The 17,854-nt window shown below is 40.0% G+C and overlaps 2 protein-coding genes across 2 annotated transcripts; both read right to left on the bottom strand.

The window, feature by feature from the left end:
- Positions 1–813: 813 nt before the first annotated feature.
- On the bottom strand, positions 814–2,761 carry LOC138413477 (female protein-like). Its single transcript, XM_069536888.1, has 5 exons — positions 2,662–2,761; positions 2,421–2,475; positions 1,754–1,856; positions 1,355–1,652; positions 814–1,265 (listed from the first exon to the last, which is right to left on the bottom strand). Exons 2-5 carry the CDS (start codon positions 2,473–2,475, stop codon positions 1,047–1,049), a joined length of 675 nt encoding a protein of 224 aa, XP_069392989.1. The 5' UTR covers positions 2,662–2,761; the 3' UTR covers positions 814–1,046.
- Positions 2,762–6,189: 3,428 nt separating this feature from the next.
- On the bottom strand, positions 6,190–13,511 carry LOC109633556 (metalloreductase STEAP4). Its single transcript, XM_020093526.2, has 10 exons — positions 12,819–13,511; positions 12,414–12,521; positions 12,250–12,320; positions 12,040–12,127; positions 10,716–10,994; positions 10,494–10,588; positions 10,303–10,413; positions 9,711–9,753; positions 9,436–9,600; positions 6,190–6,935 (listed from the first exon to the last, which is right to left on the bottom strand). Exons 1-10 carry the CDS (start codon positions 13,017–13,019, stop codon positions 6,678–6,680), a joined length of 1,419 nt encoding a protein of 472 aa, XP_019949085.1. The 5' UTR covers positions 13,020–13,511; the 3' UTR covers positions 6,190–6,677.
- Between the last annotated feature and the right edge of the window lie 4,343 nt (positions 13,512–17,854).

Raw genomic sequence — 17,854 nt, 5'->3', positions numbered from 1 at the left:
CTTTCATGGAATCAAGAGAGGAGGACACTGCCCTCCTGTCTGATGCTGAGTGGCTGCTTGATCTAGCTTTCCTGACAAATATAACAGAGAAACTTAATCATCTGAACTCACAGTTTCAAGGCAAAGAGGAAACCACCTCTGACATGATCAGTGCTGTGAAGGCTTTTAAAGCAAAACTGTCATTTTGCCTCCAGTAACTGAAAAACAAAAGACTGCAACACTTCCCATCAGTGGTAAACATGTTGGAAAGCCATGCAGGGGCAGATGATGTGTTGGATGTACATAAGTATTGTGACCTCTTGTCCAGGCTAGGGCAGGAGTTTGAGGATGTGTTTAATGACTTTGATAAGCTGGAGCCCTGTGTGGCATTCATTGCCAACCCCTTCATGGAGGTAGACATCACCGAGATTTCAGAGACGATGGCTGAACTGTTCAGTGTCAATCCTGTGGAGATGGAGATGAATGTTATAAATCGCCAAGATCATTTTCAGCTTAAGTCTCAGCAACACTCACAACATTTCTGGAGCCTTATAGATCCAGAAAAATATAAGAACGTTCAAAAAGAAGCACTTAAAATTTTTTATTTTGCTCTTCATACCTTTGAGAAGCTGAGACTCAAGATGGCAGCATTCACATCAAAAAGATTCTGGCTTCATTTCTGTGGGAGGAAGTGGCGCCTTGTACATCTTTATTGACAGTGCACGGGCAAAACCAAGCCTGTGTTAGAATGTGTTAGGCAGGATGAATTAATCTTTGTGTAGAGCGATAATTATCTGAAGGATAATCAAAATGAGCGACTCTTTTCACATCACATGTGGTTATTCATTGCTTTTATTTTCTCCTCTCTAATAATGATTTCATTGATTGAAAAATTAAAACATATCAGGAAATGATGTTAGTAATGATTTTTTGATCTGTCACATTTACAGTTGAAAGCTATAGTACAACCAATGACATAAGTTGTGTTAGAGAACCTTCTTCACAAAAAGCTAAGGGATGTGGTGTTGTTGTCTTCTCTGACGTAGTAATGGTCTTGTTTTGAAGGTTCAGTGACATGACGTAAATTTTTTTTCAACCAACACTTTGTTTACAATCTGGAAGTCCAGTGCTTTCCAGTTGATCACATTCCCTGAAGTGAAGGGACGTTCATCCATGTAGTTCTGGATCTCACAGGAGGACAGGACGTAGTCCCACATGTGGACGTCCGACATCATGCCAACAAAAGACTGGTTAATGTCAAATCCCCCACCGTGGGAATCCTGCTCCTGAGGGCAGAAATACAGTAAGTTAAAACAAGATACACACAATAAATTGTACATTAACACAGGAACTATGATTCTCAATAAAAATATACCTGTCCTAAAAGAATCATCATGGTTCCTCTGATTTTGGATCCAGAGCTGCCGGATTTCCTAATCGAGGGTATTCCATCAATCCACATCTGCACCAGTCCAGACGTAAAGTCCCATGTGGTACAAATTGAGTGCCACATGTTTGGCTTGTAGTCGAACCCTCTATATTCTGTCTTTTTATCCCTGATGTGAGGCTCCATCTCCTCATTTGTTTGATCCCAAAAAATCAGGAGGTCATTGCTATTAGAGGACGTGGCCAGAGAGAAGAGGACGTGGTCTCTTTTGAGGTCGGTAAAGGACCTGTGGACGTTTCAAAAAGACATTATCATGCATTATACTTTTAACAATCAGGTCAGTTCAACAGTGAGTTCTTATATATGCATTTGTTTGTTCAGTTCTACCTGTGACAGAGAGTTACAACCCCTAACTCCTGTTGTGCTACGTTCAGCTTCACACGAGCAGTGTTGCTTTGCTGTGGGAAAGTGAACATTTGACCCGACATATCTGAAGAGAGAGATGGAGAAAAATGGTACATGTACTTAGTTTTTTGTTGTATCATTTTTGCTCGATTTTAATTTAAAGCACTGACTCTTTTTATGCTCTGCTTACCATATGGCCACTGCACATCATTTAAGATTTGTGACAACAAATTTACATCCTTGAGAAATAAATTACTTCTCAATATGTAAAATCCAAATCTTATCAAATCATTATCAAAATAAAAATGTTTGCATCATTTTTGTAATAAGGTAGTCAGTTTGTTCAAAGAGTGGAATGAATTCTTGTTGGAAAGTGGAATAAGCACCAATGGTTCTTCTCACACTTTGATCTGGGAATGACACCTTTATAATTAGGTAATATGAATCAAACTGCTAAAAGTGAAATGGTAATTTGAATATATTTTGCCTTGTTAAAACTCTCCAGTCAATACAGTACACATTTTAAAACATTGTGTATCCAAATTAAGGTGTTTCCTTGCCTGTAATGAAAATGTAATGCTAAATACCAAGAGGCAGAAATAATTCTATATTTATGGTTTTTACTTTTTGGACTCTCACTTTTTTTTACCTTGAAGACCTACAGCACATGCTGTCAGCATCGCCAACACAAGCAGAACCGTCATCTAATATAAACACAAAAGACAACATGTGTACCTTTTAGATCTGTTGCACATGAATTGTTACTCATAATCTATTTTAATTTAACTTGGACTTTTACAATATAGATGTAAAGTAAAAAAAAAAAAACACACACATCTATTACAAGTACGTTCAATTTGTTTTTACAGTTTTACTTGTGTAGATCCTACCTTGAAACCAGTCTCAGGATTTGATATGATGTACTGAATAGGGTTGACTCTTGTACTTTCACAGCTTCCCCATTTCTCACGTGAATGTTTGTTTCCTGATCTACTTTTTTTTTTTGTCATCAGATTTCTGTACTATAATAACATACAGTGCGTCCTGCTGAATCAACAGAATCCTCCTCATGTCGAAATAGTCCTTGTTCTCAGTTTATAATTTACATGGTTAACTGCACCTTTATTATGCATTTAATTGGTTTAAAATAGCTGGTTGAGATTTACACTTACGCTGTGTTGTATGTGTAACAGAATCTACAGTAACAACAATGTGCAGTACATACAAGAACTTTATCTCCTGGTTGTAAACAAAAAGGTTGTTTTCCAGGCTTTTATCTTTCCAAAAGTATCATTAGAATGGAGATACAGAGATACTTACCAAAATTTAATGGGTCAGGAAAGATCCTGACCAATATCGCATCCCTGTGAAATAACAAACTAACACACATGAAAACAAAACCTCTAGGACCGAGGACATGATCTGAGGGAAAATGTCAGCACAATTCGATTCTATAACTTACTTTGCACATAAAATCACAGAAAACCACATCTGACTTAACACATGGCGTTCTTTTTTTTTTGGACTCCTCATATGTTCAGTGAGGTTAAGGTCATACGTGTAGCAAAGGTCTGGATATTGTCCCATATGTGGACATCATTAAACAAAAAAAATTGTCAATGTCAAATCCCCCGAAAAAAAGAGCGGGAGAACCCAAAAATGCAGAAACTTTTAACAAAAAGTCTCCTTTAATTAGAAAAAGTCCATGAACATAAAAAGTACAGGAAACCAAGAAGCAGGGCTGACAAAAAAATCCTCAAACAGAAAAGCACTAAGAAAACTAGAAAAAGAAATAAAAAAGGCAAAACTGAAAAACATAGAAAACACTTGGCAGACACTAAGAACCTACACGTGAAGGAGAGAGGGTGATAATGTGAGGTGGCAAGAAGACGACCAGGTATGACGACCAGGAATGACGACCAGGAATGACGACCAGGAATGACGACCAGGAATGACGACCAGGAATGACGACCAGGAATGACGACCAGGAATGACGACGGGGAGCACAGAGACTCACATACACAGTGAACTGATGACAAACTAGAGACAGGTGGCACAGGACAAACAAGTGAAACCAAATAAAAATAAAAGGAAACTGAGTGGAACACAGAATGAAACACAGAGTGCAACCAAGGGAACACAGGTAAAGGTCAAAATACAAACATAAACAGAGATAGATATGATACACAAGGAAATCCATAAAAAATGAAAACACTCTACATTACAGAGGCTAAACTTACAAAACTAAAAAGTCATAAAAGATCATCATCAAAACTTACAATACTTTTCATTACAGAGTTAATGTTCAGAATTATGACAATATGGACATCTAATGGTTTTAATATTGCACAATATCTGTTTTGCAAATCTCTACTTGTATCTAATCTATTCCACATATATCAACAATTGCCTACATCAAGTAATTCAACTGTACCTGGCCAAAATAATTATAGTGAGTCCACGCATGTTTGATCCAGACGGCACAAATGTTTTGATCAAAGTTTCTTCATCGAACTACAGCTGCATCTGTTGGGATTCACAGCACATGAAGTGGATAAAGAATTTAAAAAAATAGATATGTTCACAATCCAAACAATCCAAAGATCAGGGTCATCAGGTGGTTTTCAGCAGAGGTTTGGGCCAAGGCAGAGAATTATGGTGGTCTCTGTGGAGATCTGTAAAGGACCTTTAGGCATTGAAGAGTACACCTTTCACATAAAAGTCCTTTCTCGACTTAGGTCTGTGTGGAGAGAGAGAAATCTTAGATCAAACGCTTATGTAAATCATGTTATTATTGAATTAATCATACAGTTGCTGCAAAAATAAAATAATTAGAAGAGATAAAAGATATGTGCATTACAAAAATATATTTTCAGCGATCATTTTACATCTTAGTTTTCTAGCATAATTGTACCTTTGTTGTGTGAAAATCATTGCGCCAACCTTTTTTATTGAAAGTCCCTGCAGAATTTTAAGAGACGTAAAATATGATTTATTAATTGTTGGAATATGAACAGCTAGTGTACATGGTAGCACTGCTCTGTATCAGCCATCATTCTTGATTAATAAAAAAAAGACTGAAGCTGTGAGGAAGTTCATTAAAGACCTTTCGATCACAAGTCTTTTGATTGACTTTTTGAATCACACTTCATTAGTGTGACTTTTTTACATCTATTTTGCAAAGTTAATACATACATCATTTCATTCTGCAAATAATCTCTGGTTGAAAAAGAAATGAGCGATAATAATCAATGAAATGTTCATCCTCACACCAAACAAACTGACTTTTAGATACAATAAAAACAACACATTCCTTGAATGTTTTTTTTCCATCAAGATCCATTAATTATTTCATGAAAGACACTCTATCTAACAATGTTAATTACAGGGAAATTAATTAAAAATGAATGGATCATGCTCCACGCCTTCACAAAATTTCATGGAAATCAATTGAGTAGTTTTTGTGTAATGAAGAAACAAACAAAACCAACAACAGACAACTAGACAGGAGTGAAAACACGAGCTCTTTGGTGGAAGTAATTAGGTTTCACATTGAAATATCATGAACAGTAATTTGATGGTGAGAACATTCCTCAATACACACATTTTATTTTTTCATTAGTTATTGTTTTATAAGTGTAAGCACAGTTTGAAGTTAAACCTGTTCTCCTCCTCCTCCTTTTGACATCGTTTCTGACCCTGAACCTCTTCCTACACTCACACCTACTACTTCAAAGACTTGTCACGTTTGTTCCTATCTACAGTAAATATTCAGTAACTCTCCATACTAACCTAATATCACTGTTTGGTCATCTTTCTAGTTTAATAATATCTGGTTTATTACGTGTAGCTTCTTGTGAGTTGACGGTAAAACTAATTATAACAACTTGTCCTCCTTCCTTAGTGTGTGTGTATACTGTATGTCTGTGTGCCTTACATTTTAAATTCAACCATGCACATGACAACACACTGCATGGTGTGTGCTTCCTTGTCAATATTTGTAGGTTGATGCTTGGTGATGATGTGTCACTGACGACTACCAGTTATTTGAGTTCTATGTTTTCTTCACGATCAGCAAATATGATTTGCTGCAGCACAACATCAGGGGCCGTTCTGTACTGTCACAACCAAATAACATGTCCTCTCTGCAGGGGGACTCCTGTGATGGAGCAGCCTGCACGCTCCTTTCTCTACTGATGTGATGAAACCCAGTAGTGACTCGGGAGAAGCCTGTGGCTCACAGTGAATGTTTCCTGGAAAACGGCATCAGATCAGCCAGAGGGATGAACCCTGGAGAGGGATCAGACAGAGCACACTCGACTCAGCAGGGAGAAACTCTCAGAGTTTGACTGAGCTTCCAGACAGGATGAGATATTTATATATGGCAGGAGGAGAACAAGAGAGACAAGACAATGTTGCTCAGTCCCAGTGAAGTTTATTTTGAAGAACATTTCACGGTACTGTAGTGCGAACCAAATAAAAAAAATATAATCCAATAAACATAAGCCAGAGTATAGTGTAGCTAAATGTTGTTGAGAAGCTCACATATATAACTCAGACATGGCCAAACTGCTGCTACTGATGTTGAATGAGTCACTGCAATGAAAGGATATATGTATAAGGCATGTAAAAGACTTGCTTCAACATGTCTGTGGTTCTACACGTGTAGGTCCAAGGTGTTTGAATGAATCATGAAACATCACACAATGCTATCGTATCACACATTAAATAAACAAAACTAGTTTGTCTGTTGGATTTTTTAACAACAGATCGCAGAACATTAGCATTACTGTATAGTATCAGATCTACGACATGCATAATAACAGGCTATGGTGACTTGATAAGTGAGCTCTTGGAGGTTATGTCACTGCGGTGTCTTTGTGTCTGTGTTTTCTTAGTGATAGTCCTATGTGAGCAGAGATTTCTTGCTGTCATTCTCCGGGTCGCTCCTCTCCCAGCCCTGTCGAATGCGTGTAAGGCTGCGGTCCACGCAGGGCAGCAGGAGCAACAGCTTGAGCACCAACACCACAGACGGTAACACCAGGCTGAGCATGTAGCCAGGAGGAGTGAACCATTTGTAGGACGAGGGTTGAAGGAACCTGCTCCAGCCATACAGGTAGGTGTGAAGGGTACAGAAGAAGAGCGTGAGGTAGCCCAGCTTTGACTGGAGGAGAGAAAAATGAAATAATCCATTTACATTTACAGATTCATAGAGTTACACCTCTGAAAACATAGATCGAATCACTGTGTAAAGGTAAAATGGGAAAGACTGACCTCTACATAAGTTGTTTTCAGATGTGAATTACAAAAAGTGTCTAGAAAATTGACTCTGGAGAGAGTTTGCCTTTGACATATGCAGAGTGCAGCAGGAGATTGTCCATGTCAGACACAACAACAGAGAATCGCAGAACATTCAGGCGGGGGGGGGCGACCTGAGTATAGAGCATGCAGGAGGCAGGACATAATAATTATGAGTCTGTGCACAGTGGAACAGTGATTTTGGCCTTTACAGTTCTCGAATCACGTCATCCCGAATTGACATCTTCGCTTGTGTCTTCTACGTGCATGGCACCTCTTTTTTTCCCTGAGATATTTCTATTCTTCAATTTTCACGTTCGTGGTTTGTTAGAAACGTCTTCAAAGCAGCCTTTTTGAACTTTCCTGCTGTATTTTCTCATGAGCTCATCTGGGCATTTTACTAGAGAGCTGGCAAGAAAAGTTTGAGAAATGTCCGCAGCAACTGACTCAAACATTTGTGTTCTCTGTAAAAACTCTGGAACAGTTTCTGTGCATGTCTGGCAGCAGCTATGAACACCTACACATGATAAAACACGCTCATCTACCTGGTTAGAACATATTGCAGTTGATAGTGAATGTCCATGCACCCACAAATCTACAGCCGTAGATCTATTCTATACACAAAACCTTAAGACTGCGGCCAAGGATAAAATATGCCCCCCAAATTACATTTGATGAATAACTTAACATTTAAAGCTCTGCTCTAATTTGGGCTGGAGTGAAGGGGAGGGGTGTGGAATGAGAAAATGAGCTTGACATGACCCAGTTACATTTATGAATGAGCTTGTTCCCTGTAGTGAGTCCAATTTCATTCTGATTGGTCAAAGAGGGAGAAAAAAAAGGTAAATATTTGTGTCTGCCTGAGTGAAAACAATCAAGTGGAAAATTTTGCAAGGAAACGATGAAAATATCACCAACATGCCAGAGGGTTTCATCTGAGCCGACGCACAGAATCACTTGAGTCTTGGCGAAATTACCTGATGTGAAGATCATAGCAAACTGTTTTTCTACCAGTATCCACACGTCTTATAAAGGTCCAGTAACCTCTTTCTGTAGGTTTCTACACTTAGATAAACCTCAGCAGCCTGGAGCATAAACAGGTGCAATAGTACACAGAATATTTCACAACACACTTTGAAGTTTCTCCAGAGGACACATTTTAAGTGGATACCAAGTGACCCTGTTTAATATTAGAAGCATGTGTCTCTGTTAACTGAATCATCAATCTAGTTGTCATTTGCAGCTTTTCAAGGCCACGGTGAAGAGGTGAGATAATCATCTGGTCCATATTAAATTTTACCAATGAGCTTGTTTGTATTCTTATTATCAGAAGCCAGCTCATGAAATATCATGGAATTGGCACTATAATGGCTGGCTTATCTGCCATTCAGTTTCCTTTTTGTCAAGACTAAAAAGCCTACAAGGGTTCGACACCTTTGCTGTGTTTCATTTAGTTAAGTGGTTGCAGCCTTTAAGTGCAAAGCTAAATGAAGAGAACACACACACGTGGTTTCTTAACTTGTGTGGTGATCGAGGGTCTAAAGAAACAAAACTTTGGCATTTAAGATGTCTTGGGAAACCAGCAGGCCAGTAGCAACTACACAACATTTAAAGGAGACGTTGTCTTTATATTCAAGTTCATAATCTTAATTGGGGTTATTACTTGAAAACGTTAATGTGCTCTAATGTTCAGAAAACACATTCAATTCCTCATACTCTCCATTGCTGCATCTCCTAGATTCAGCCTCTGAAATGCTTAGTTTTAGCTTGTGTCTCTTTAAGGCCACCCTCCTGATTAAGTTTAGTCTGTTCTGCAGCTAGCCCACTCCGTTGTGATCCAGACACCAGCGCATGTAGACGTGTATTATGCGAATTACTGCCCGCATTACTGACGAGGCTTTTAAGGTGCGTAAGTAGCAGTATTGTCTGTGCTGGAGAGGAGCTTCCTATACCACAGGACTTTGTGCTTTTTAAATTTGTGGAACTTTTACATACACAAAAGAATCTATGACACACTAAAAGGAAGGAGAAACTGTGAATGCACAATATGTCTCCTTTAATGATTCCTGTAAACACACAGCTGCTAAATGCATCAGGGAAAAATTGTTGGGTAGTTTTCTCAGGAGACCAGATGTTTCCACCACTGGAAACTGTTGTGAAAATATTCCACAGTCTCATTCCTCCAGTTGTGAGAACCAGTGTTTTTAAACAGGATGCAGAGTTAAGTGCTGATGTGCTACACAGTATCCCACACAGCTCACGTAGAATTTGTGTCCATAAAGTGTTACTGATGTGCGGACAAAGTAAAGCTCACACATTCAAATGTCAGCAAATCATTTAATTCAAACAAACATGCCAGTGTCTACCTGTACGAAGCTGAACTCCCTCCAGCTGAGAGCATTGCTGACGGAGGGCAGAGACGTTATTCCCAGCAGAAGATAAACAGCGAACCCCAGAATCCCCATAGAGTAGTAGGAGTCTGTACGCCAGGCCGTGGTGGTGTCCAACTCTCTTGTTGTGTTCTCCTTGCTCTTGAAGTGACAGTACAGTTATAGTTTGTGTCTGTACTGTATCATTGATACATGTTTCATGCTTTGAATGAATCACACATTAATATTTTCGACCTGTGTGGCTGCATTACCCGTGAGATGATAGCTTCACCAATCTTGAATCTCACATAATATCTGGGGATGAAAATGATAAAAGAATTTAGAGAAATAGCATCGGGACAATCTAGACAGCTCTACCTGTGTGATGACTAACTCATATTAAACCAACCCTCCAATACCAAGTTACCCCTCTGGATCACCAAAGCAACCACACAGCTCTTTCTTCCTTTCTTTCTTTTGGCAATGATTCCTAAGATATCATTATCAAACCCTTAAAAATGTTTAAATTGAGGCTTGATATTTTACACTTTAACCATCATCTTTACAATAAATAAATAGAATAAAAATAGAAATAGAAACAAACATATAGAACATGAATGAAGAAAATAAAGAGATTTTTATGGAAAATATAAAACTATATTCACTTCTTTACGACATTGTTTATTCTGTAAAATATTCATATGAGCGTCTGTGAAAGGCCAATATCTGCTTATTTTATCCAGTCAATTCATCACTCTAGTTTTGCAGTAGTTTTGGTAACAGTTGTGATTCTATCCAAGCTTCCATTATTTGTTGAAATGAATAACAAATCTAAAAAGTATATTTCAGGAAAATCACTTGTACCTGATAGGGATGATGAGGGTGTAGAGCACATGTAGAAAGGCCAAGCCAAGTGCTATTAGTCCCAGCTGTTTTCTGCACAGCATCCAGCGATCCAGCCAGTCAGGGAAACGCCTACAACAACAATCACACATCATAAATTGTGAACCTGTACACATGCACTAAAAATCAAGTCATCTGTTTTGATGTCTGACTTGTATTTGGTTCCTCTGTAGAGCTGAAGGATGGCAGCTATGATGCCAGGAAGGTAACACAAAGTCAACATGATGAGCGACACAATGGGAAACACCTGAAAGATAAAGGATAAGAGCAGAAGAGATTCTTGTGAAGACATGAATGTGTCAATGATTTGAATTAAATGATTTCTGAGGATACATGTCCAAGAGAAACACATGCTGACACTAAGCAGTCTTTACCTTGTTGGCCAGGGACACCATGATTCGAAAAGAGATGTCTTTCCCATTAACAACTTTTGCGTAGATGACGTCTCCGGTGAGCACGTAGAAGAAGAAGAAGGCAGAGAGGCCGACGGTCACGCGCAGAGGCAGCCTCCACTCAGGGAACAGCTGCAGGGGGAAGTCCTCCAGTTCTCTGGCTGTAGACAGAGACCCTCTATCCAGAACTGTGAAGCCCAGTTTGGTGGCTATCTCTTCCACTGCCTGCTTTGCCTCAGCACTGTTTCCACACAGGTAAACCTGGAACATGAAAACATCCATAGTTTTTAAAACATGTCTGAACGTCTTCATCACTTCATATTTATACATTTATATTTATTCCTTTGTACACACAATGATGAAAGGATGGTTCTTACTCCAGAGGATTGAACATGAAAGTAACTTGAGAAACTGTAGCTTCCTACATATACCAAAACCAATTGGAGTAGCGAAGAGCAGGTAAAAACTAATAACAATGCTCAGTCAACATATTTGATTTTTGCTGATGGTGGTCCAAACACCACAACACACCTCAATACGTATAAATATTCCCTCCACAACACAACGCACTCCTGTGTGGCTTTAGCGTCCTCTGGGATTCCGCAACCAGATCAAATGAAAAAGAAAAACCCTCATATTCTGCAGCTCTGCAGCACCCAGAGAGAGAACAAAGCATGTGAAAGGAAGTACAGATCTTGAAGAGATTGTGGAGTTAATTGATTCAAGGACACATCAGAGATGGCAATCACAGCAGAGACAGAAGGCTGTCTACTCAGATTTGGCTTCTTTTGCTCGGATTTGGTTTTGATCAAAACTTCAAATGAGTTAATAATATAATGTTAAATGTTTTCCTCTTGGAAGGAGACAATTATTTTTAACTTGTTGGTCAGCACCCCAATGTGTAAACACTTTGAAAGGCTGACAACTCCTTGAAGAAGAAATCATTGAATGTTGAAAATAGACCGATGCATCCGGTGGTAATCCGCCAAGTATTTTTTTTGCGTTATCTTGCTTATAAACAAACCAACAAACAAATGGACAGGGGTGAAAACATAACCTTCTTGGGGCATATCTCTGTCAAGGCTAACACTCTGTGTTGCCATGTTAAAGGAAGGATTATCCAGATCTGCTCCAAAATATAATGGTTTGTAACTTTTGCCTCCACAAGATTCCATAGAAATTGCTCAAGTAGTTTTGGCATAATCCTGCTAACTAACACACACAAATGAAAACAGAACCTCCTCTGTGGAGGTGATTTTATACAGATCTGATTCTGAATATGTAAAATGTTTGGAAACTTCAGTACCTGTCTGTTGGCATCTGACGGTCCGTTCTGCAGAGCCCAGGCAGACAAAGTGTTAAAACCTTTCACCACATGAGCTCCAGGGATCAGCCTGGAAAACAAACAACAAACTTTTGCTCCATGTTCCACCAGCTGTTGAGGGTTCAAACCATGCGGTCCACAACAGCTCTGAATGTTTTAGGTCATCATCATTATCACCAGATTTCATTTTACCTCTGCAGGTACTCAGCGTTGGCCTCCGGATATAGATTCTTCTTGAGGTTGTTGCTGACGTCCACCAGCACCTTTCGATCAATGAAATCAGCGGAGGGGATTAAAAGTTAGAAATGAACATACTGCTGTGTGACACAAAAGCATCCGACTGTGCAACAAGGTACCTTCCCATTGAGCTGGGGTGCGAGAGACTCCAGGAATCCATAGTGCTCTCTGTGAATACAAAGAAAGACCAGACCTGCTGACTGGGCTGCTGCCTCATGGCTCATCACCTGAAAAACATATGCAAACAAATAGTGCTACTGTCATTCACGGCCATTACATGTGAAAACACACTCAGTAATGAATAGCTATCTGACACACACTTCATCAGTGACCTTCTAGCTCAGTTAATTTTCCCCATAGCTAACTATATGCACTTGTCATTATGCAGCACACACTCTCAAGTTTAGCTATTGATTACAATAATCAAAAAAAGGTTGTAAACAAAAGCTGAATTCCAGTGAGAGGGTTGTACTTTTATCCCCAACAACAAATCCCCAAGTCCAGTGTCCTGCTGTGTTTTGTACCTGAGCTCCCTGAGGCAACGGGCCACAGCTGTGAGGTCTGCGGCTCCCGTATGCCACCCTGTAGCCAGACTGGAGCAGACGCAGGCCCAGTGAACGACCCAAGTCCCCCGTCCCATAGATACACAACAGCTCAGGCTCTGGGGCGGCTGGTATGCCGAGAGGACACAGCGACACAATCTCTGGCTTCACCTCCCGTGACATGTTGCCTCTTTCAGCAGAAATGACCACTGTTTGACAGAGGATGTCTCCTGTGGTTTCCAAAAAACAAAACACTCCACCAGGGTTTCTGTCAATGACTAGGCAGCCGCTCTAAAATATGAGTAACATGTCCAGAGTTGAGGCAGAGTTATCAAATTATAGTCCTCAAAGTCTCAAGTGTCGGAAGAATCAGCCCCTCAGTATCCACCTTTAACTCATTACTCTGTGGATCAGAGTTCTTGTATTGGTATGTCCCCTCCTCCCTCCCTCTCAGGATAGGCTAGAAGTCTGTCAACATCAGGAAACTCTGTGGCAAAACAGGAATGTGTCTGAGCAGTGTGTGCCTGTGTGTGTGTGTGTGTGTGTGTGTGTGTGTGTGTGTGTGTGTGTGTGTGTGTGTGTGTGTGTGTGTGTGTGTGTGTGTGTGTGTGTGTGTCTGTGTGTCTGTGTGTTTGGTGCTAGGGTAAGAAACATTTTGTCTATTACCGTCTTCTGAGAAACCACCAAAACATTATGAACATATTGCATAACACTGGAAATAACAGCTCCTATTCATTTGTCTGCCAGCTATCCACAGTCATCACAGTGGTATTTCTTGTCTTACCTAATCATTGCTCTGCAAACATTAGGAAACACAGAGTGAGGCAGTCAGTGAAAGTCCTTGTTAATATGGGGACATAAGGGAAATCCCATACCAACCCAATTAGCTCTTCTATTTCTGGCTCAATATGAGGCACATTTCTGTAGTTGTATTGTATCTAAAGTCAGCTGCTCAAAGACAAGATCATTATAACAGGTTTAGCATTGACTCATTAGAAACCAGGTAAATACATGTATTAAGATCACATACATCCACACCATGTACACGAAAACCTTCTGCAAACTACCCACAATAAATGTATATCAATTCATTATATATCAATTTGAAAGGAATATTATATATTATATATATATTACTCACCAAATTTGACTTGGTCGTAGATATAAGCACTCTATACATACTGTTTTTTTAGATCTGCACATTATTTATTTTTATAAAAATACACCAAAAAAAGGTCCTGTCGTACAGTGAAGTGAAGAAAAATTCCTGGATGTGTCCTATTAATCGATTCCACTCTGCTAATGAGCTCTTCTGGTGCCCACCCTTCCACCAAGTTTCAGGACAAGTGGTTCATAATCCTGACAACTGACAGACACTAATGAAAACCTAACCTTAGCTGAGGTTAGCACAAAGTTGCATCTTAAACTTGTGTGTCCAAGATTGAGTGCAGATTTAAACAGGACTGAGATCACTGAAAGTTTAATCAATGCATGTGAGCAGCAGCAACACTGAGCTCTTTGCAGATAGCAGATCTGAAACAGGTTAAGGTCATGTGATGCAACATAATGTCCTGGAATGTCACCAACCCCCTCCTCTCCTTCCCTACACATTCTCCATTATATGACCGTAAAATTCACATTCCCTACCGAGTGCATTCTTACTTAACTTTAAAATTTTACCATTTTATTGTTTGTGATTGAAAGAACCTGACTATGACTGCAATTGTGTTCTTGCTGATTCATGGAGTTTGCAGGCAAACCTACCAATTACAGTCTAATCTGCACTGTTGTGCTGCCCTGTGAGTAATTAATATTCTTAGCCTGGTAGATGAAGTTGGCCTGTGAGTGCAGTCCCTCTCATTGTCCCAGATGTCCTGAATAACTGCAGTGTTGAGGGTTGAGGTGAACCACTGGCCCTGTGACCTGTCCTACACTGTAATTATTCCCTGTGCTCTGCTGCTTCACTAAATGACCGTGTGTGTTCGAGTGAGTCTACATGTGATACAAATATAATGGCATGTGCACACAGACACACACACACACACACACACAGATAATGTAATGAAATTTGTTGCTGATCTGGTTTCTTGGGCAGTAATTAACCCTGAGACCTCAACGACAATTAATCTGCTGTTTGTGAAAAAAGGAGTCGCTTACTCTTCCCCAAATATCTTAAAGCCTGGACAAGACTTGTGCTCATTTGATGGGGAGGTCATGCTTCATAAACAAAGAAACATTATGAGTTTTTGTACCCGTGAATAAGTACAAAGAAAGATTTTAATGCAAATATGGCAGACCAGACATTTTCATGCACATTGGAGGTGTTTGTTTTTCCCAAAGGAAGTGGTCAGACACAACTGACCCAGAGTTCCTTGTCCTCTGCAGCAAAGCTCAAAGATAAACTGAAAAAAAAAAGCCCAGGCACTAAAGAACAGAGTTCAACCTCAGTGAGCTACAGCGAGAGCTACTCGTCAGTTACACACCAAACCATCCAGCCTGGAAAACACAAAACTGAAAGCAGCAATAACACATCAAACGTCAAGGCTAGAAAAAGGCACTCTGAGGCAAGGGTGATGATTGGACCATCCACTATTCCCAGGCTAAGGCCATTACATGATTGGGTTTGCACTGCACAATATCTGATTGTCTAAGCAAAATGCAAAGTGCATTAGAGCCCCAAGTCTGTGCTAATTAATTCTGCTGCAACAAATGAGGCTCACCGACAAAGCAAAGTCCTGCTTTGTAGATCATTGTATGATCAATATGATTGATGTTGAGTTGCACTTCCAGAGGTTTGAATGTAATGCTTGTTCTGTGCTATTATTAAAGTAGGTCTAATAAATGTGTAATTATGGTCAAGGGGGAATTTAGTCTGTAGAGAGTTGAAGATAAAGAAGGGGGAAAAGTGAAATGGTTTTTTTTAAGAGTTATTGAGTTATCAGAGCAGATGCTCCTCAGGTAATGGATTATAAGATACATGAATAAGGGTAGCAATTATTCATTGGAGAGCATGGTCAGGGAGAATAAATTATTAATGATCTACAGTAGAAAGATTTGTTGCAGAGTGTGATTTGATGTCAAAAAGAAAGAGGGAGATGGTATGGAGAGGGGGTGGGTGCATTAGATAATGGCTGAAGAACACTGCAGGGGTTTGGCAGTTGGAGCTAGTTGGATCTGAGGTGTGACCGAGCCGAGGAGACGCTGTGCCACGAGGCAAATAAAGAAGAGCAGGAAACAGCCTGGCCCAAGGCCAAATGTTTGGTACAGTGACTTTTCCCCCATCTCGCTTCACCTCCTTTACAACACACGTCCTGTTTGTGTTTTCCTTATGGCGCAGAGTGTTCTCATGTGAGCGGCCTTAGCCATCTTTTTATTTTTGAGGTGATATTTTGAGTTTCAGGGCATGGCTGATCAGAAAGGCCACATCAAAAAACAGCATTTCTTAAGACAGAAACATGAGAGGGGCGTGCTGAAACACAAGCCCCATACACTCATCATTTTCTTTAATGATGGCTGAGCTGTCAAAACCCCTCTTTTTTGTGGGGTGTTTAAATGCGTAAGGGAGGAAAATGAAGTCTAGCTGACTGGTTGACAGCAAATGATACCCTGAAGTAAAACTTATCTTGGCTTTGGACATAGGAGTTGCCTCTCGCTACCCCCCTCCCTCCCTCCCTCCCTCCCTGCCTCTGTCTCTGGTCTATCATTGTGATCGTTGTAGAGATTTACAGAGAAATCTCCCTCCTGACCCCTGCTGCATTGGTGCTCAATGAGTGGCCTGTAAAGTTAATGGGTCAGATCCAATCTTTCCTTGTAACACACTTCACTCCACATGCGCGCACACTCCCATGCACGCACACACACACACACATTGTCCCACCTCTCACAATGCAGAGCAGAATCAGGACATGTTCTAAGCTTTTTACGGGTCTTAAAAACCAGACTGAATGAGTGAACAGAAGTCCTCCAGTAACATTGATGTATAACATATTACAGACCACACCGAGGAGTTAAAACTAAATCTAAAAAGATGTGAAGGTTTTAATAAACAGAACTTTAAACCCACCATTTAACCACACAGGCTATCCACACTGGTGTTACATTGCCTGATTAGACAGAACTCTATTTGGGCATGTGCAGACTGGGATTGAATACAGGTGGGAGGCTTTACCCTCTTATTCTCATCGAGTACAGGGCCTGACTATTATACTATTAAAAATGTATGTAAAACTCTCTTTAATTTTACGTAACGTAAAAAATGTTTTATTATTTTTTGTCTATTTTTGCTGAACGTCATCCTTGCCAAATACTGTGTGCACAGATTGCAGAGCTGATATTTTGAGGCAAAGCTCTGATCTCATCATTCCCTGCAAAGATAAATAGACCCTGTATTGTAACTTTTAAGGCCCCAAAATTGTATTTCTTTCAATCAGCTTCTTACCATGAGTGATGGGATGTGGCTATGTTATCTGGATATTTCCCATGACATGTCCAATATTTATTTTTCTCTCCATCAGAATTCGTTCTGTTGCTTCACAGCAAAAGGCTCTTGGTTTGAATCCCTGTTTGACCAGCATACAGTTTGTATGTTTTTCACAATTGACTGTAAGTGACTGTGAGAGTGGATGAGTGTTTGTCTCTGTATGCGGCCCTGTGATGGACTGGCGACCTGTCTACGGTGTACCCCTCTCCTCCAGTGTCAGCTTGGATGAATGGTTCGAGGTTGGCAGGGCAGTGGGGAAAGTACATGGTACTGTCCATTTTAAAACCAGGAGCAGAAATCCACATTCACCAACCACTGAATCAGATTTCATCAGATATCAACCCCAACATACACACAGAGGCAGATGAGCTGAATTTATCAGTGTTGAACATACAATAAGCAACTTCAGTCGCTAGAGATCTCTCAACTGAAACAATTACAAAAGACCTAGTGTGACAAAGCAGCGTGGGATCATGGGAGTTGTTGTCCTCACCACCAATGCAAATGAAAATCTGATGCAACTCAGATGCAGATTATG

The sequence above is a fragment of the Paralichthys olivaceus genome, chromosome 13 (genome assembly GCF_024713975.1).
Source record: "Paralichthys olivaceus isolate ysfri-2021 chromosome 13, ASM2471397v2, whole genome shotgun sequence".
NCBI classification, from domain to species: Eukaryota; Metazoa; Chordata; class Actinopteri; order Pleuronectiformes; family Paralichthyidae; genus Paralichthys; species Paralichthys olivaceus.
Note: the sequence above shows the minus strand (reverse complement) of the source record. Positions and strands in the feature narration are given on the sequence as shown.

What these genes read in the sequence shown, in the direction of transcription:
- LOC109633556 (XM_020093526.2), bottom strand. Translation starts at nt 13,019, where the DNA reads ATGTCACGGGAGGTGAAGCCAGAGATTGTGTCGCTGTGTCCTCTCGGC. An exon ending in CGTCAGATGCCAACAGACAG is followed by an intron (nt 10,995 to 12,039) that starts GTACTGAAGTTT and finishes TTCATGTTCCAG; the next exon opens with GTTTACCTGTGTGGAAACAG. An exon ending in GGGAGTTCAGCTTCGTACAG is followed by an intron (nt 6,936 to 9,435) that starts GTAGACACTGGC and finishes TCTCTCCTCCAG; the next exon opens with TCAAAGCTGGGCTACCTCAC.
- LOC138413477 (XM_069536888.1), bottom strand. Translation starts at nt 2,475, where the DNA reads ATGACGGTTCTGCTTGTGTTGGCGATGCTGACAGCATGTGCTGTAGGT. An exon ending in ATGTGCTGTAGGTCTTCAAG is followed by an intron (nt 1,857 to 2,420) that starts GTAAAAAAAAGT and finishes CTCTCTCTTCAG; the next exon opens with ATATGTCGGGTCAAATGTTC. An exon ending in TGATGATTCTTTTAGGACAG is followed by an intron (nt 1,266 to 1,354) that starts GTATATTTTTAT and finishes TTCTGCCCTCAG; the next exon opens with GAGCAGGATTCCCACGGTGG.